At 38.8% G+C, this 21210-nt stretch overlaps 1 protein-coding gene across 4 annotated transcripts in view; it reads right to left on the bottom strand.

Moving 5' to 3' along the window:
* PTPRM (protein tyrosine phosphatase receptor type M) overlaps nt 1-16965 on the bottom strand; it is a 613403-nt gene extending 596438 nt beyond the window's left edge. For all 4 annotated transcript variants that reach the window (XM_053673443.1, XM_053673444.1, XM_053673445.1 and 1 more), the window contains exon 1: nt 16872-16965. In XM_053673443.1, coding sequence (XP_053529418.1) covers nt 16872-16881 — 10 coding nt within the window. In that variant the 5' untranslated portion in view covers nt 16882-16965. The remainder of the gene's footprint in view (nt 1-16871) is intronic.
* Nucleotides 16966-21210: the final 4245 nt, after the last annotated feature.

Below are 21210 nucleotides of genomic sequence, written 5' to 3'. Positions count from 1 at the left end.
CCTCCCCAAGCAGATCATGTCTTGGTAGTGTTTGCTTTCATCCATGACACACAGGGGACTTGCGAGGAAAGTCGCCCCCACAATTGGCAGCTATCAAAAAGGAGGGTGGTTGGGGTTAAAAAAAGGCTGAAGGGACTACACAAAATAAGAAACCTCATAGACATAGACAACAGTATGGGGATTACCAGAGGGAGAGAGAGGAGGAGAAAGGTAGAAGAGGGTAAAGAGGGATAAATAGTGATGGAAGGAGACTTAACATGGAGTTGTGAACACACAATGCAATGTACAGATGGTGTATTATAGAACTGTACACCTAAAACCTATATAATTTTATTAGCCAATGTCACTCCAATCAATTAAGCTAAAGAACAAGAAAAGAAAACTTCCTTCTTTGTTTGAATGGGCATGTAAACAGGCAAATGAGGATAGATAGCCTCTCTCTACTCCTTCCACTGACCTCAGAAAATCTGTGGCTGACAAAGATCTGACCTCTGGGAGTTACTCAGAATCATAACACGGGGAGGCTGTGGCCTGTGAAATGATCATATTGGATAGAAATCTGCTTGCCTTGGAGCTCAGGAGGTTCTCTGCTCTTTCCTTTGTAGCAGATATGTCGTCAAAGAAAATATTGTTCTTACCTACTAGGGAAGGTTACTAATGATAAAGACCTCATGAATGCAAGAATAACTAAGAACCCTTAAACGGGCCACAGGGGAGGAGGAGGAGAGTGCAGAGGGCATATTTATTAGGTCATCTGCAAAAACTTGACATTGCATCTTAATTAAGGTAGAGCAATGTCACCTGGGGCGGAGACTCAGCATCCAATAGAACAGCAAATCTGGGGGACTGAAAAAATTACTCAGATTAGAAATTTAGCTTAATGCTTGTTAAAAATAAATATTAAAGCCCTGGCTGGTGTGGCTCAGTGGACTGAGTACTGGCCTACAAACTAAAGGGTCACGGATTCAATTCCCAGTCAGGGCACATGCCTGGGTTGCAGACCATGTTCCCTGCGCGGGGCATGCAAGAGGCATCCACACACTGATGTTTTGTTTCCTATCTCCCTCCCTCCCCCTCTCTCCAAAAATAAAATAAATAAGACTTTAAAAATATATATATTTAAAAATATTAAAGAAAAATTAAATAAGAAAAGAAAATACTATCTAATTTAAAGAAAATTTGGCCATACCAGTCCCAACTATATACTTTTGTTACTTAAAAGTTTAAATGAACCAACTTACATGCCACTTCTCTTTTCGGGGTCAGTGTAAAAATGTATGAACCAAGTAGAGATGTTTTATAAAGACATACTCTAAATGGTAGTGGAAAAACAATCAAGATTAATCAGTTTTTTAAAAAGGACATAACTCTCTTTCTCTCTGACTGAAGGCAGCCCCTCGCTCCATACAATTTTACTTGAGAAAGGAGAAGGATGCATCTTCAGCCTCCTGGGGAAGCTGTGGATGTCAGCAACAGCCAACGGGCAGATGGCTACTTCAGACTCTTGATTACATCTATCAAATCTTCTTAGGAAGCTGAAGTGTTTTCAGCTAGCGGGGGTCTGCAAATAACAAGGACTTTCTAAAGTGAGCCCCAGGCTTCAAAAGCCACCATAATGGATAAGCAATTAGTAGATGAAATTAAGCCTTAGTGAATCTGTCACTTCATGAATTTCATTTTCTTTTTTCCCTTTCAGTGCATTATTTTATTTTAATGCTTGTTCTACCAAGTAAGCATCACCTCTTTGTATTTAGATCATCTGTGATGTTCTTTATCTCTCAGGATAAAAAACTGCCTACCCACAGCAGGTGCTTTATAAGTGTTTACTGAAAAAGGAGAAAAGTTCCGAGCATTAGAAAGAGCTAGAAAGGTCATATACTTCTTTCTTCTTCCTCAAGCTTAAGTATTAACTATCTATAATGGTTGGACAAATTTACAAAAATTGCCAGATTCCCCTGGTAACCCTTTCCATGGCTATAGTGACGTCGGACTCAGAAAATGTTTATCTAGTGTGTCTTTCAAATACTAGCAAATTCTGTTGGAACTCATATCATTAGAAATAAATGTATCTCACATAATAGGGCTATTGAAGGAAGATAATGTGAATGGTAAGTTCACCTACAGGGTTTGTTATCACTTCATATGCAATTTCTATCAAGCACAATTTCCAAGTCTCCCTGAATAGGGTTCAGTCATCTTTATGTCATTTTGTCACTATACACTTCATAATAAAAGGGTTTGAAATTACTTTATCATGATAATATACATATGACAATTCCACAGTTAAAAGTCTCAGAAGCAACACTAGTGAATGAATTTATAAAGGCTCAACCATCTATGAATAAATTTAGATAATTTACTGTATCCAAACCCCTGCTGTCCAAAAAGCCTACACCCAAACAATTTGACACAAATGAACATGAATCCTATTTTCATTCTTTTTCTGGAGCATGAGATTTAATAAACTCAACCCCTACAGAGTTGGTAATATTCACAGTTATCTGACTTTATACAACTTTATATATATATTATTTTGTTTAAAATAGGTATTTATTAGTATAAAAAAGAAATAGCTTTCAACAATAGGAATGCATTATTTACATTATCTTTATACAAAAATAAAAGTGAATTATAATACTCAGACACATCCTTTTTGCAATATTTCCAAAAATTTTTGTCCCTTCTTTATTTTTTTCTTGACTCCTCCAAGCCTTTAATTGTAAATCAACATAGACATATCATTTAAGAAGGTCTAGGTCAGTGGTTTTCAAAGTGTCTTCTAAGAACCCCTGAAATCTCCAAGACTTTTCAGGGAGTGTACAAGGTCAAAACTATTTTCATGGTAACAGTATGACATGATTTAACTTTATTATTCCCATTTCACTATCAATTACTAATAGGTATATATCACTGCTTTGATGGCTAGTGGAATAAATGCTTATGTATTCTCTTCTCAAATTTTAATTTTTTTAATTAATTAATTAACTTTTATCATTGTTCAAGTACAGTTGTCTCCATTTTCCTACCACTCCTTCCCCCACCCACCCACCCCCATTTCCCACTGTCAATCATTTCCTCCCTTGGCTTTGTCCATGGGTCCTTTACACATGTTTCTTGATGACCCATTTTAATTTCTAATCCAGAATATATAAATAGACATCACCCACATGAACAAAAGTTCTTAGGATGTTTCAAAATATTGTTGCAAGAGTGTAACAGAATCCTAAGAACAAAGTGCTTGAGAACCATTCATCAAACAACCCCCCACCTCAAACCTGACATAACACAAAGAGCTTTCTCTCTCACTCATTCAGGCACATACATGCCCCTGCAGTCAGCTGTGTGTGTGTGTGTGTGTGTGTGTGTGTGTGTGTGTGTGTTGGGGGCAGGGTCTAGAGAAGTAAGTTCAACTTTCCTCACTCAGGTAATTAGGCTAAAAAAAAAGCATCTCAGTGCTTCCACATTGAGGCAGGAAAAAGGGAAGAGAACATGGGGACCTGGCCGTAGAAGCTGCTGCCTGACAGTGACACATGCCACTTCTACTCACATTTTGCCAGCCAGATCAGGAATGGCCACATCTCCACCAAAAGGGACACAATCCTCCCATGTTTCTAGAAGGTGAAAACTTCCACAAAGGCTGTCTCCTTGGTCAGCTAATCTCTTCCCAGCATCTTTTCCAAAAGTTATTCACCCTCATGATAATATATTCATGGGGCCTCACAATATACATTTTTGGAAACATGTGGAGAGACAGTATTTAAATATGACATGTGCAAATTCACATATTTAAAATTTGTTTTCAAAACAATTAAGACTAATAAAATATGAACAAAATATATTATGGTAAACTCTTGTCAAAGCTAGTATATAGTAGCACTACTGTTCAAAATGCACTTTCTAAAAGCCTTTGTTTGACTGATGGGTAAAACCAATTATTTCTAATAATTTACAAATTAACAAATGTCCAATACCCTTTTATAAGAGCAAGAACCAGATCAACTCAAATAAGTTAACATTCCTGTCAGAACTGAGTCATCTAGCCCAAGTAGCAAATTCACGTGTCAATGATGGGCTGACCCCAGTGACCTATTTGCTAAAAAATACAAACTGTATCATTGTGTTTTCCAAACAACAAGCATTGATCGCTGTGTTAGAAAGGTCACTTGTCTTGAACTCAGTGTCTGTCCTGCTTGCAAATTGCAGCCTGTCACTTCACAGAGCCAGGACCATCAGGAGGAACTAAGACACGCTGTGCTTATAGAATACAATTGAGGAGGTGACACCCATTTCATAAAATGTGTGTTTAACAGGCCAGGTGTCACGTTCCATGGAGACAAAAAGAGGGAGCACCATGACTAAAGAGAAATTTCATAATTTCCAGAATCCTCATTGATTGATATTTGCTTTAAATAGCAATGGATCAAACCCTGTCTCCTAGTCTTATGCCAAGGATTTCAATATTTAGTACATTTTCTATGGGTAACAGAATAAATACAAATGATGTCTCAAGTTCCCTGAAAGGAACCAGAAAAAGGAAATTAAAAACAGCCCACTATCAAGACAACCTAACATACAAATAAGAACAGGTCAGCTGAAAAACAGACGTCGGTGAGAGTGCCACTACATTCACACGCGGCACCGCACATCTGATTTGCACACTCGCCCACAACATGATCACTTGTCTCCATTCATCTGCCCCCCGGCAGAGAGGCTTTATGACTGTCCAGCTGACAGTTAATCAAATAGACATATTTATTTCCCTTTCAACCACTTAAGCTTTTAAATATTACTGAGATATAATTTATCACAAATCTCCTAGAATAAAGTATCAGTCTATGCATTAGGGGCCAATTATTTAAAATAACAATCTGCACAATCATTTCATGGAGTTTGCCAAGAAAGTCTATATGATTTTTTCTATATTAATTTACACTGAATATGAATGAATGTATGCATGGACCCAAATATAAAATTTAATAATTCCTTATGGATCTTCTTACAAAGTTTCCGTTAGTCACCAAAATATCTACCAATAGTTAAAGATCTTTATACTTGATACACCCACTGAGGCATAGGACCATAGCAGGAAGCATTTGTCCTATTTTAGAAAGTCCTAAAATTATATCCCTGAAGTCAGTCACTGTAACTCGGTCCATCGGCTTCACTAAAGCTCTCCAGCAAAGACCGAGGAATCATCCCAATGTGCTCAGAAAGGAAAGACATGGCTCAACCCAGGTTTTTAAATGTAAATATTTTCAATGTGATTTGACAGGATGGCATTTTGCCTAAAATGCACCCATAGATAAGAACTGCAGTGGCATGGCATGACGTTGGTGTACCTCAGTCACGTGTCTTTTGTTTTCCTACATATATAGCAAATTTTGCTTAGTTTCAAAACTATAGAGAAGTTGAAAAACTAGTTTAATAAATGTTATATATACTTACCCTAGACTTAACAATCGTTAACATCACATTTGTACACACATACTTTCTCTCAACACACACATACACACTTTTTTTTCTGTACAATCATCCAGGAACTTACCACTAAATAATTGAGCATTAATCTCCTAATGACAAGGGCATTCTCCTATGTATTCATATGCTTTGTGGCATTTATTTACTAACCAAATTTCCTTATATCTCTTTTCCTGAGACCCTTTCATGAGAAACTTTGAATTTTTCTTTATGCATACACGGTCAAATAATTCCTTTTTTCCCCCTCTCTTTGCCAGATATCAACAGTCAGAACCTCCTGGCTTCACACCCTTGGGGCCTGGGGAGAGTCTCTCCTCCAGCTCGTCTCTCCACCTCACCCCCTCCCCAGTCTGCGGTGGGCGTTTGTAGTTCCTGATCTCAGCAGCTTTCTGAGCAGCCCTGTCAGACCGTGTGCTCTGCCACCCTCCACTCACTGTCTCAGAACACAGGACGCTCCCTCCTTCTTCCTGGCATGCCCACCTGCTCTGGCTCTGTCCTCATACTGCCATGGGCCCTATCAGGAGCCCCTTCTCCAAGAGGCCTTCCACTGGTCCTCGCCCACTAGTCTCCGCCTGGGCAGCAGCCTGGCCCCACCAGAGCAATGGCCACACCGCTCGTATGTCTCCTTCCTGCAAGACTGAAGGCAGTTCACCACCACACCACCAGTGTCTGGAACACACGTATCCAGTGCCTCACAACAGCTGGGGCTCTCAAAATGGACTTTGAGTTCTTCTCCAACTTTAGGTGAAAAAATAACCCAGAATTAACCATTTCTTATTTTAATTTATTCAGCTCTCCCATTTCTTGGAATAAGGAAAGTCCTGAAGGTGCTTAAAGAGGAGCCTGGGCCTGTGGGGACTTGGCCTGACTCAAGCAGGAGAATGGGGAACAGGAGCCTGAGGCCACACAATATTTCTAAGGCCTTCCCCATGTGGGTGTCTGTGCGAGGGTAGCTTTAATGCCCCCATTAGTCTGCCATTGGCTATGCAAGCTGTTACTATCAGTGGTCATCCAAAACTCATCTGGCCCCGGATCCTACCCTCCATAAAGACAGGCTGCTACTGGGCAGCCCCAGACCCAAGTGACAAGTCTTTTTCAGCCTTAGGCTCTGTGGTCTTTAAAGAAATCATCTTCAAATCATCCCACCCAACCCTTCTGCAATCCAAGGAGAAATTTGTGCTTAGAAGACTGTAAGACTTTCCAAGGTTTATATCAAAACCCAGTGTCCCCTCTCTTGACTTTTATTGCCAAAGGGCGTTTCTCCATTCCAACAACTTGACCAGGCCCACGCAGCTGGAGGTGCCTTGCACTAGGGGAATAATAGTCAGAATGCAGGATATGTGAGTGCCGGCCAAATCCTGGATATGTGAGTGCTGTGCCATTTTCTCTGGCTCACTGTAAGAACTACATCATCCCAGAACCCTGGACCTTGCCTCTTGCACTTATCACCTCCTCCTCAACTCAGATTCTGAGAGATTACAATGTTGTCATGATTGACCAGCCTGTTTATTCCATTACTGGACCTCACATTACTCTTATGATGTCCTTGTACAATTCTACGGGAAATTAAGCAAGAAATAAACCCATTTAAAAAACATGTATTTATATATACAGGCTCATTTGTATACTTTTTAGCAAATATTTAAAAATAGTTTAGCCACTGTTCTTTTTGTAACAGTTTTCGATCAGCCAAGACAGGAAATAAGAACAAATTTAAGAGCATATTTTGGACACTGAATATAAACTATTGAAATAAGTTGTCATACATAATATACTGGCCCCATTGAAACACTTAACTATTGAAAATCAAGATGCTTTAAAAAATGCCCTGATCTTGAAAGTTTTTGCATGTAAAAACTGAATCACTGAAAACATGACAAGTAAAATAAGCCAGATACAAAAGGACAAACACTGTACAAACTCACTTATATGGGGGTACCTAGAGAGGTCAAATTCAGAGAGAGAAAGTAGAGTGATGGTTACCAGAGGATGGTGTAACACGGTAGGCCAGAGCATGGGTTCATGGAAATCAGGGGAACCCCACCATCCCTCCCAAATCCTTCAAGAAGGCAGAGGCGGGCAGGGAAGGATGCCCAAAGAGCAGAAAGCAAAATGTTTGAGGCACATTACATAATGAAGGAAGATTAGCAGCTGGTCTCAACAAGATTAACTTCTTAAAGGAGAGAGCTACAGAAGAAGGCCACTGCCTAGGGCAAACTGTGTACGTGACTGTGAGAAAGTGCTCTGGCAGAGTGACTCATAACATAGCCGGGGGCCAGGGGGGGAGCTCATATAGAGCCTTGTGCGTGAGCTGTAGGGGCTGGACGCTCACCCTAGTTGCCTGTGGGTGCTTGGCTGGGAACACTTGCCCTGACTAAAGATGGCAGCAGAAAGAGGGTCAAAGACACTAGGGAGCTGACAAAAATGGCAGACACTAACATACCATAGGAAGAGCTGGGTGTTTGTCCAAGCAGGAAGTTCTGAGCCAAGCCTTTAAAACTGGAACACACCAGAACAACATGAAGTCTGTCTTTGCGTCTCTCTGAAGGGCTGGAGGTCTTGGAGACCTGTTGGAAACATCCTCAGAGCCCTTCCCACACAGAAGACAGTGACAGAGTTGGCTGCCAGGGACCTGCCTAGCTAAACACACAGACTCACTGGTGAGCAGATGGCTGGAGTAAAGGCAGCTGCAGAGGAGAGAAACTGATGCTGTGAGAATGGCTCAGGCTGGTACATACAAACTTGTGAGAGATGGTTGGAGCTGAACTGTGACCAGGAGTCCTGAGCTGTAGACTTCCGCATTTCTGAAGGACGTCACTCTCTTGGTACAGAGGCTCTTGATACAGGAATTTGATGCTTGGTGCAAGCTCTTTCCATCTGGGCTTTTGGCATTTGGAAGTTCTGGGCTCCCCACATGAACGGGAGTGCTTGTAAGACCAGGAGATGCAGGACCCACCAGGGGCTCAGAGCCCACAGAGGATGGGAGCCAACTCCTGGAAGCCCATACCCTGGGATCATGGTGTCCAGCGTCTGAGACACCATGATCCAGTGTAGCATGGCACATGGTTCCTGGACCACTACATAGACAAGCTGATAACAGAGCACCCCAGATCCTGAAGGAGAAAGCTGCTCTGACAGGATGGTGAGTCTGGAACCCACAAGGGCACATTCCAGAGAGGATGCAGATCTGTTTGTGTGGCTGGCTTAAGGGCAGAGAAGGACAGGTAAGGACCTGGGGAGCTTCTAGGACTGGTTTTGGCTTGTAGCCTTTTGGGGAGCAAGGGAAGTTCTGGGTCTCGTGGCAGAGAGACTGTGAGCAGGAGTGCCCTCAGCACCAAGGTGGGAACCCTGTTAATAAAAACTTGTTTCCTCCAACACAAATCACTGATTCATGTGAGATTCATGTGTATGCATATAAGAGCATCAAAATGCTGAAATCCAGTTTCCCAGCTTATAAAGGAGAAAATGGAGAATGGGTAATTAGTGTTTAATGGGTACAGAGTTTCAGTTTGGGAAGAAAAGTTCTAGAGATGGATGGTAGAGATGGTTGTACAACAATATGAATGTACTGAATGTCATTGAACTGTACATTTAAAAATAATTAAAGAGGGTAAATTTTGTTACGTTTTTACCTTTGAGTGGAACAAATTATTTAGACTATGTTAAATGAGGCTATCCAGACCCGTGTGCTGTTTAATTAAGAACTCATCCAAAATGAATCTTTTATTATCACCTATAGTTATTTTTCTAAATTTTTTACCTTAGAAACTGCTGACAGAATACAATTCTAGTTCAATTTTTTTCACTGTGTCTCAGCATTCTCTGTTTAAAAGCTAACTGGAAACCCAGTCTAAGCCTCGGCAGAGTCGTGTGAGGGAGATGTCGTGAGGGACAGCATGCGTGAGGGACTGTCTGACAGCTGCATGTCTGGCGGCCCCTCATTACGTGTGGGACACCTGAATGAAATACTGAAGGGCAGCTAAACTGTTTTCCATTCCTGATTTCAGTGACTGGAAATACCAAAAATAAACTAAAATCACGCCAAATTCAATGACTTCCCCCAAATTTTAAGTGTTAGTTTTCATTATAAAGTTGTGCTTTATCATAAAAAATATTTAAAATAGAAATGTAAGACAGTTATCCCAAATCCTACTGTGATGACAAAAATTATTGGTGCTTTAATAGACTTCTTTCAGCTTGCTTTTTTAATCCATTCAAATATTATATAAAGATCTATATATTCTGTTTCTTATTTGGTATCATTTGAAAGAAAAAATAATTAGACCCCACAGAGAGTACAAAATAAGCTAAAAGATGAATTCATACCAAATTACTCTGCAGCTTACTCGGTAATAAAAGGAAGACATTTCCTGAACACTGGGCCAGGTCCAAGGCTAAGTTCCTAAAGTGGATTCTTTTGTCTCACCCGGTCACAACCCTACAAGGCAGGTTCTAACACCTTCCTATAGCTTTCACTGACCACCACCCTACTCCCTCAGGAGTGCTCATCCCTGCCTCAGTCTTTGTACCTACTCTTCCCTCCACCCCAATAACTCAGCCTCTATGGCCAACTTGTCCCTGACTGGATGCCAGTCTCTGCTCAGAGAGCCTGTTCCTGTCTACCGCTCCCATCACTTGTTAAGCCCTTATCCTGATTCAGGCTTTCTTCACAGCCCTTAGCCTGTCCACAACTGCATTACATGTCTCTCTGCATATTACCTGACTGTCTGTCTCCTCTACAGGACAGAATTGGCAGGCAGGTAGAGACTCTACTACTGCAGCTCCATCACTCCACAAACATAGATTACTAACATTATATACATTGATGGTTAATGGATGAGGAGCCTGAGACGGTGAGAGGTTCAGAGCTTGCTCAAGGGCAATAGCTGTGAAACAAGAGAGCAGGCATCTGACCCGGGCTGGGCCAGCAGCCCCGACTACCATTCCTGCGCATTTCAAGATCCAGAGAGTTGCCACCTGGGATGGAGACCAACCCCCTTTGCAGATGATGTGCCCACGTGGGAAGATCACTCTATGGTGCTCAGAAGAACAACAAACAGGGGCTGTTTCTCTTACCTAGAAGCCTGAGACAAGTTTAATCCCTCTGATCTTTAGTCTCCTAAGGTATAAAAGAGAGGTAATGCCACCCAGTCTCCCACAGTCACCATGAGGATCAAATGATACACAGCAAAAAAGCAAACTCTGTCAACTGCTAGAAGCCACTTATATGTACCAGATTACTTTAGTTTATAAAGGAGCATGACCATAAGGTGCTACACTGTGCAATCTAGATGTTTTTTGCTCTTTTTAAAAAAGGTAAAGTATACTGGAAAGCTGAATTTGATGCTATACTGTGCTGGGTCTGATGAACTAAATTTTGTATTACTTTTTAAGTATTCATTTCCAGAAAGTCATTAAAAATGAGGGAAAACATGTTCTTAAAGGATATAATTTTTTGGCAATCCAAGGACAATCTCACCACACTGAGAACATGCAGTGCGCCAGGGAGGGGATCCTATCTGGTTCACTCAGTGATGAGTGCTAAGAATCTCCACCGGTGCCTGTCACATAACAGGTGTTTAATAAATATTTGTTGAATGGTGACAAAATTCTAAGCATGAATGAGGTAATTAGACAACTGTCTGAATATTCTGTGCCAAAAATGTTACTCACTAGTTACGCATTGAAATTTAAGTAGGGAAACTATCTTTTCAAGCCTTTTTTATTAGCCTTTTCTTCAGTCAGTAAGCCCTATATAAGCCCCAAAGTATAAATAAGTAGGGAAATCTTCCCTACAAGGAGGAATATGCATGATGGATGCACCCAAAGAGAAAACTTCAACTCCTCTGTCTGTCAATCCATCATTTTCCCAAATGTGACACTGACTCTACAAGAACACAGACAGTCATTTTTTTCCACTTTCTGGGTCATCATACTAAGAGTGCTTAGTGCTCTTCTATCCCAGCACCTCCCTCTCTCTGCCTTTCATATGGCCTCCCAGAGAGATGATCCAACCCTTAGTCATACCATTTCCATAAGGATCAGAGACAACACCATTCCCAATTTGCAATATGTAAAGCTCAGATGTGGGAGGCTAAATGAGCTTCCTCTAGACACATGCTATGCTAGCAGAAAAGCACAATGTTTCATTTTCCCAGCACTAGGATCCAAATTCACTTAATTATAGCCATTTTAGAGGCATGATATCTTAAGGGGACCATGTAGGCAGAAATAAATATCAATTTTATGGGTATCAAATGCTTCTGGCCATAAGCTATTTTATATTTTTATATTATAAGTAAACTTATTGTTTATTTTTAAATATAAAACACAGTCACATATTCTTGTACATAAGCCATGGGACTTGTAAAATATCCATTTTATAGAACCAAACACTCGGTTACCATTATAGTTTAATAAAATATAAAAATATCAATCATATCATGACAAATAAGTGATATCACCATAGTTTAATATAATGGAAAAACACCAACCATATCATAACAAACTTATTATCTTACATTTCTATACATTCATTTCTATACATTTCAGTCTGACATGGGTCTCACTGGGCTAACATCTATCTTTCTCACTAGACTGTAAGCCCCCTGGATGCATGACCTGTGCACTTTCTGTTCTCATTCTGAAAACATACTAAGTTGTACAAATGCTGTTTGTTGAGGATACAAGGATGCCCTTTGTACCAGACTGTAAGTTTCCTATAGTCTGGAGCAAAATCAGATATATCAGAACTTCTCAGTAAATGAGCATTGAATTAAGTTCTGTCAAGGGTTCAGGAATGTCAATACAACAGTCAAGTTTAGAATAACGTCATTTTGAAGTCTGCCTTCTTTTCCATATGTCATGTAGAGTAAGGTGACAGGCCTTATTATGTAGGAAACTATTGATTTTATTACACTAGGTTTTGAATTTGGAAGTATCCATAATTTTGTAAGATAAAAATCTTTTAACTGATCTAAGTAAATAACTTGAGAATGTTAAAAAATCAACCATTGTCAAAGTATGTAGGTGTTTTTGTGTCATAAAATCTAATCTGATAATTAATATGTATAGTATAATACATAAAGTGCCAGCATGAGCCGGCACTAACGAAATGTACCTGGTTGTTAACTGGTTACTACATCAAGGGTTTCTGTGCTCAAAGTGGTAATCCTTATGAAAAAATGTAAGAAAGCCCCCCCCCACTGATGGAGATCAATTAATTGTAAATTAACCAGGTATGGCATAGTTTCACCATCAGAAAAACTGCATGATTCAAACCTAGCTGAAAAAGTATAACCTACAACATAAATGTTGACTTCAAATACAGAAATGTAAATGGTTTGGAATTTATCTGCCCTGTATATGCATTTCCAGAGCCAATGTCACAGCCTCAGAGTAGTTATCCAGTGAGCTTGTATAAAGCTCCAGACTGAATTTAAATTCTTAAAATGTGGCTAAAACTAACCTCACACAGGAAGATAAAGAAAAAAACCCTACACACTGGAATTCCTATTTCAAAGTAGACAGTAAAAGTAAAATTTTAATTAGAATAAATTTAAAAATTAGTATAAAAATTTTAGTCTCACTGTCATAATTGTTAAATTCATCTTGATAAGATTGATTCTTAGAATCACAATAGTTTCAATAGGAATTATGTTACTAAAACAATAAAGAAAATCACGATGCTTTTAATAGATAGCAAATTTATGCAAAAGAGAAAATCCTAATCATCATGTTTTTTCTTACTGATTTTAATAGCCCAATGTTTGCAAAACATACAATATGAAAGTGAGGCAAAATGTGAAATAATGTTTGCGTGTTAATAATCAATATAAGTATAGAAAACAGTAACAATATACATGAAGAGTCCAAAGCAACATATATGTGCTGGTGCCACAATGGTTTAAGACAGAGGTTAACAGTTTTCCTGTAAAGAGCCAGACAGAAAATACCCGGCTTCGTGGACACTGCCGCGTCTGCTGCAACTACGCACTCTGCTGCGGGAGCTTAACACCAGCCACAGACGACGTTTCACAAAGGGGTATGGCTGTGTGCCAATAAAATGTTGCTTATGGATACTGAAGTCTAAATTTCATGTGTCACAAAATATTATCATTATTTAGATTTTTCAACCATTCAAAAATGTAAATACCATGCTTAATTTGCAAGCCATACATAAACTGGCAGCAGGCTGGATGTGCTCTTCGGGACACAGCTTGCCAGTCCTTGGTCCAAGGCACCACGGAACCAGCCTACATATGTGAGACCAAGTACAAATACATGTGCAAGAACAAATCCAATAATATTTTACATAAAGGTTTAAAATATTAACCTCAAAGAGTTACACTGGTATTTGACTTTGCCACCTGTTTATCCTGAGAAATTCATAAAAATAGTTTCTGTTTTAATGTAAAAGGACCACCTTTGGAGTGTGTTTTGGAAATGAATAAATTGTGTTATATATATTTATATATTGATGGAAAGGAAGGAGGAAAAAGATGAGAGGAAAGAAGGAGAAGGAATAGGAGAACCCCTTGAACCTAATATTATTTAAAACTCAAGACTATATACACATTACGAAAACTCAGTTTAAAATTCATACCTTAGGATACCGTATGCTAATTTGTAAGATGATATTTACTTACTTCTAACAATGATATTTCATTGAGAATTAACTTCTCACTTTAGGTGCATAGGTCAGCTAGGCACCAGTTCATATCCTTTATAGCATATTGGGCTTATGGTAGGAAGACAGCTCTTAGAACACTTTAAGCCATATATATAATATATATAGTATGTATATATAATATATATGATTTATAATATGTAAAATACATAATAAATAATGTATTTTATATAAAATATTAAATGTTTATATATTTATTATATGGTATGTATAATATATTATATATAGTATATATATTGTGTGTATATATAAGACTATATGCCATTTCAGATTGTTCACTAATTGCATTTTTGTAACTTTTTTCCCAAGCAGGTAAGTTCTGAGGGAGAAAGAATAATTTCTTATAATACTTCATACTCCACAGTAATTAGCATCATGATTACCAAATATTAGGGCTCAAAAAATTTTTAATGTCTAAACTTTGTTTAAGGAAAAATACTAGCATTTGAAGTTCTATATTAAGGCAAAAATTTAATCCTATGGAATAATTATCAATGGAACAATTATCACATTTCAACTAAAATGTGTTTTATCTGGGCCATGCCTGCAGGTACAGAGAGGTAGAGAAACTGGACCACTCATCTCTCCCCGTCTTCCTGCTGAGATCCAAACCACCCGCACATCCCAACAATGACTTACAACCTGTTCGGGAGTAGGGGCTGAAGGCACACCATCTGCAACTACCAGAAATGATACGGAACTGAAAAAGTGTTAGAATTCAGAGATATGTAACATTAAGAGATACTAAGCTACAAAAGCCTATTCTATGAGTCAACAGATAAGAGTAAATTTAAGTATAACATCTAAATACCCTTACTTCATTCTTCCACAAGCCAGAGAGCCTTCAGAGTCCAGATTTGGAAAATTGCTTCCCCTCTGTTCCCCCAATTACCCAACTGATTGTTTCAGAATATAATTGGTTTTTTATCTTTAATACCATTTTTGTAATGGCCTCTGCTAGGGTCCCATCCTTCCTGTATTTAAAACTTGGACAACTTGGCCTTGATATTGCATTATGGGACATCATAGGAAGAAAAGTGCAAGATGGTGATGAGAAGCGAATCTTTCCCTTCCTTTACAAGAGGAATTTTGTAATCGTCTAACAAAAACAGAACCAGTGGAAGCTGAAGAAGATATTGCAATATGGGGGTCTTGTGTAAAAGCCAATTTTTCCAAGTCAGGCTCTGATCTAAAGGACTGCAATAATAAAATCAACTACCTAACATGAAAAATTACAAATTGTTCTCCAAATTAGAAGACAGTAAAGAAAGCCTGTGTGAACTCTTGTGGAGAAATCTGTAAGGACTAAATCTGAGTACCCTTCTCAGGAGCACAGCCTCATCCATCTCCTGCCTCTCTGGGTGCGGGCTGGATCCTCCGGAGAGAACAGTGGACACTGATTGAAAGGCCTTCAGGGTGAAAAGCCTGTTTGGAAAAGCAGAGCTCGGTAGGGGAGCACTGTTCTGATCTTTTTTCCTTTCCCCATGGCCGACAAGAACAAAAGCAGGAACTGGAACCTGAGAAAAAAACAACTAAACTACCACTGATTTAAACACAAGTCATATTCAAAAAGCGCACATATGCACAAGAAGAAAAGAGAGACCAAAAAAACCGGAGATTGTCAGCCATGGTAGGTAACGAAGAGCTAGAAAGGTTTTGGAGTTCGGTAAATCCATAAAGAGCTCAATGTCCCTTTCTTTGAAATTTTAAGGAACTGAATGTGAGAAAGAGATGACAAGAACATGGTGGGTATCGTAACTGTTAAAGCTTAGTCAAGAACAACAGTGGACTCTATTTCATGTTTAAAGCTACCTTTACAAAATTACTGAATATAATTATTGCTACATTTCGGTGAATTAATAGAGAACTTTACAATCACTAAAATGTACAAAAATATTTTACCCAAAATCCAAATCAGAATAACATATTTTACAATCTGAATACAGAATGGGGCACATTCTTCACCCCATTTATAAAATGAATCTGCAAATCTAAAATTTTAAAAAAATGTCCAACACTCCATCCTGAACAGGGTGTCCATTAAAATGATCAAGCTCCAATGTAATTCGAAATCACTAACCATCATCTTCTTACTCTTCCTTCTGAGTATAAGGTACAACTCTTGCTGGTCTTCAGTGGAACAAAATGTCCTTTATTCATCAAAAAATTTACTAAGCACTTATACAGGGGTAAGGGTATCCACATGTGTGCATCATCATTTTGCCTGCAGAATGCTTTCCAGATCACTGGCATCCTCCCAGATCTGCCAGGTGCCAGGTGAGCCCCTGAGGACAGTTTTAAATTACTCCCCAAGGTCTCCAATTTGTGGCTGAGATTTTGTAATTTCAATTCCCCACCTAGAGTGCTATTCACTAAACACACCTGCCAGCAGAGACATCAATTTAGTTCCTGTATTTGCTGTTTGGGAAAGGATTACTTGGGAAATACCCATTGATCTAGCTCAGGTGTATTCAGATGTAAAGGAAGTAATGTTTAATTAGTCTCTAAAGAAAGAGAGACAAAGTAATCTTTGTAACTGGTCCTCTTAACTGTAGTAGCATTTTCATTAATCTGCCCTTGACCGCCACACTCAAAGACCAACACCCTTACTCATCAACCAATACCCAGTGAATATTTACTGTGATTAAGACTCTTGTGAACTTTTGATCAAACAACAAGAAAAACCTCAGAACTAAATGCAAACCTGATGGCATCCATGGATCAAAAGTTGGTTTGGTCAAGGTGTTCACCTGCTCCCAGTTGAAGTCATCATCTTCAGCTTGTTTATATCCACAGGTGCTATATGGCTCATCAAAGAGGCAACCTCCTAAAATGTAATAAAATGAAAAGTAATGTAAATAACACCAAATCTCTGGAAAAATCTATGATGACGACAAGTAACCATAAACTTACTTGATGCTAACTAAATTCGATTTGACCTTTGTTCTGGAAAGTGGAACTTGAGCCTACTGTACCCTTGCTAAGCACTAGCCTGGTATTAACCATGTCTTGACTACTGTATTATACTGTTCACCACGAAGAACCAATATTTGTAAAATCCAATTCAAAGTAATACCTAAGCAAATTTATAATTCATATTTTCCAGATTCATAGGAATTTGAAATAATTGATCTTGTGTTCAAAACTTTAATAGAACGACCCAAAATGTTCAATGTATTTTCAATAAAAAAGCCATTATAATTTGGCCCCCCAAATTAAAAGAGAAATGTTTTCAGCACAACCCTGGCATAATTGTAGGGAAACAAAATGCACAGAGATCATGGACATTAACTGCAATATATTTTTCTAAGGATTATTCTAAATCAAACTTAGAAACTGGTTTTATATTAATACTTTAGATATTTGGGTTCTCAAAATTAAAAGAGATTATAAATTTGCTTATTGTCCACACTTTTTAAAGGCAAGAAGAAATTATAAATTAAAAACGAAACATGGTAAACATCTGCTAAATTTTGGTGCTAGAAATGAGGCTACTTAATTTTTTTAAAAAGAATAAAATAAAATGCAGCACATACAAAGAAATTCAGCTATTTCAGCGTCCTGTGGCACCCTGATGAGTTTGAGTCCCAACCTACATCCTTAAATGTCTCCTGTTTCCTTGAATTCTTATAGTATTAAATCTTTCCCCCAGTGTTTCACAGTTCAAAAATAAATATTACACTGACCATATCAATTACAGTGTATTATGAAAACTCTGCTATCCATTATGTAAAATGCTATTAATTATATGAATTATAATTACTCGCCAATGGTAAAAATTAAGGGTTTTAGTAAAGAACACACAAAAATATGAGCATATTACACTACCTCTGCAATGTATGCCCTGGCAGCAAGAAGATAAGTAAAAGAGCAACTGCGCAACCTCAGGTCAAACAGATGTTGGAGGTCACCTGGCCAACTGCCATCCAAATGCTTATGTCAGTTCTACAACCTTCCAGACAAACAGACAGCTATGAACAGGTGAGGCACTTAGAATTTTAAAAAGCATCTCTACCATGTGAACCATCCCCCTTTATGAAGGCCCAAACTCTGCTTTTTTAAATGTCTACTCATTTATCTTAGCTCTACCCCCTGAAGAAATAGTAAAAAAAATTCAGCTCTTACACAGGAAAGGTGATTATTTGGAAAGAGTTGTCATGCTCTAAGTCTTCACTTCTCCAGGCAAAACATGCTTTTCTCCCCCCATTTCGTCCTACTGGAATGCACGAAGACACCATCCTGGCAGGTGTTCTCTAAATACTCACAGGTTTATCAGCACTTTTCCTAAAGAAGGACTTCAAGAACTAAATTCATCTGGCTACTCCCCTGGACCTCATGCTCTTTTAGCAGTCTGAGGACAGTGCTGGTACCTTCTGAGCTTCTAGGAGCTTGACCCCCCATCCCCATATGAGCCTAGAATTCCCATCACTGCCATTGAGCCACTTCTCCTCTCCTGTGTAGGTAAGTGACTTTCTGAATGCAAACATAGGACATGCATTTATCTTCACTAAACCCCATCTCCTGTTTTCAGTGCATCACTCCATCCTGTTGAGAGTTTTTAGAATCCTGATTTTGTCATTCAGGTGTTAGCCATTCTTCCTAAGACTTGGGTCATCTGCTAATTTGATAAGCATGCTTCCTGTATCTTCCTCCAAATCACTGATTACTGTTGGAAAGGGCAGAGTCAAGGGACCTCAGACCCTTTTAAAAGGCCTCTTCCAGCTTTCTAACTTTCTCTTAGTTGGTAGCTCCAGGCATGACGGTGAAATTAGCAGCTTTGGATACTGTCTTCTGTAACACACTTAACAGAACCGGTCAATTAAACAATCCCCTGGGAACAGAAACACACTACAAAAATACAGCATCAAGTCAGTATTTCAGCTTGACAGTAAGTGGTAATTTAAACTTCCCTTTCACTCAGTTTTAACAAGTTCAAAGAAACATAGTGGATTTGTTTAAAGGACATAATACTAACAACTTTCCAATTTGGGGTAAGAAATGTTAGAAGACTATGTAAACATGTATGAAAAATATTTTCCCTTGGTTGCAAACCCTAGATTTGATATAGAAAACAGCTTCTGTACTGTAGCAATAAATCCAAACATCGGGTAACACTAATAATGTTCAAGAAAATAACCATGAATTTTGACAGAGAAGGAGCCCGCTCCATGAAAACACAGATAACGTGTTGATGGAAGTCCTGCAGTGAAATCTTCAACAGTGAGAAAGAGCTGTAGGCACCCACAAAACAACTCAAGGCTGGTCAAAGATCTGGTTTATGGAGCAACTCTTGGCTCTGCAGATACAACCAAATATAAAGGGAAGAAATGCACAGCTGACAGCAACTCCGAAAACTAAGCAATGCTGGTGCAGGGATATAATTTTCCAACTACATGCAGCTATTTTTATCACTTGAAAGGACACATAAAAAGTATGATATTGTTCTTTCTGGACCCATGTATGGTTATCAAACCACTAAAAAATGGGACAGACTATGAATTTCCTATTGCCTTAAGCTATATCCCCCTGTATACCGATTTTCAGATCTACTGGCATTCATCCAACAGATGAGAGACCCTAAAATAGCAAAGGTGGTTTATTGAGCTAAATGAGATGAGATTAAGGTAAAAGATATCAGAATTGAAATAACCAATTTGAGAGTGAGCAAATTAAACTTTGGGGTTTTAAAGCAGCTCTGTGTGTGTGCTGGTGGAAGTGAATGTGTTCCAGGGGCAAATGCCTGGCACATCCCCATCCTTCCTCTCCTGGCTTTGTGACTGTAGACAAATCGCTTGGCACTCTGAACTCTGATTTCTCTACTTGTAAAATGAAAATAACATGCATCTCGTGTGGTATTTCTAATCATTCAGTCACACAGCAAATGTAAAGTTAGTGCAACACAATGTCAAGCACATTTAACCATATCACTTATCATTAGTTCTTAAATCCTTCTTACCATATATACCTCATGCAGAAATTACTCTTATGAGTTCATTTCATTGCAAATAGTTGGAATATATAATTGGAAGTTTCAAAGCGTATTTCATACAAAGGTAAAGAGAGCCAAGCATTCCTGCAGCACACTCCTGTGGGCTCCTCTGTGGAGCATGTGGGAGCAAAGAACAGAGTGCTGGCCAGGTTTTTGTAAATGCTGTGGGGCCAGTGAGAATATGATAAGGAAGCAAAGTCTGCTGAAACTCACTGAAATGAATGAGTATTTCCGAAAGTAACTCTTCCTGGCTTTCAGAATAACACGGACAGTTTGCCATCACACACAGGAATGCGATCAGCAGCGGGCTTGACAAGGTTTGCACTGAATTGTCTTACTTGGACTGATGCCCAACAGCTCATGGATGGACTATATTTCTCTGTCAAATTAAAGTAAATTATTTCTCTTTTATGGAGGGAATTCAAGCCTCCATACCAAGTCATATATAAGGTGGAGAAAAGGTGATGAAAGAAGGGTGGGGCAGTGGCTGCATCATTCATATTCTCTCTCTCACACACACTCACGCACGTGTATGTACTCACACTCCTCCATCGGTCCTTAGGAAAGACTTTTCCTTAGCAAAATGTGAATGCAACACACTACAATGTGCTGAGTGAATACTGAACTGTTACGCAAAAGGAAGTATCAGTGAATGTCAAATTCTCAGGCAGTCAACAATAATGGTGACCTCTGTACTGGAATGATGACTGCACGGCCTATTCCAGGATGCTCTCTGCTACACAGTGACATAACAGAACAAATATTAAAAATAAGTTAAAGTTAAAAAGCAAGAAAGGTGAGCAAATAAAAAAGTAAGAATGACATTATACCAGGAATATAGGGAGGACTCAACCTTCACAACCAAGTAATAAAAAATGCCACCAGGTTCATTAACTGGAAGTTAGCCACAAATTTCACTTCGAGTTTGGGGTAGCCAGGGCAAAGAGAAAAATATGATTGATTATATAATTCACAGTATCTATGAGATAATAATATTAATATTAAAACTACGATTAGGGGCTAATATTTACTAAGGATTTGTTTAATCGTGATG

Source organism: Artibeus jamaicensis, unplaced genomic scaffold, assembly GCF_021234435.1.
Source record: "Artibeus jamaicensis isolate MK-2021 breed Jamaican fruit bat unplaced genomic scaffold, CSHL_Jam_final contig_864, whole genome shotgun sequence".
Lineage (NCBI taxonomy): Eukaryota > Metazoa > Chordata > Mammalia > Chiroptera > Phyllostomidae > Artibeus > Artibeus jamaicensis.
This window is presented reverse-complemented; position numbering and strand designations above follow the sequence as displayed.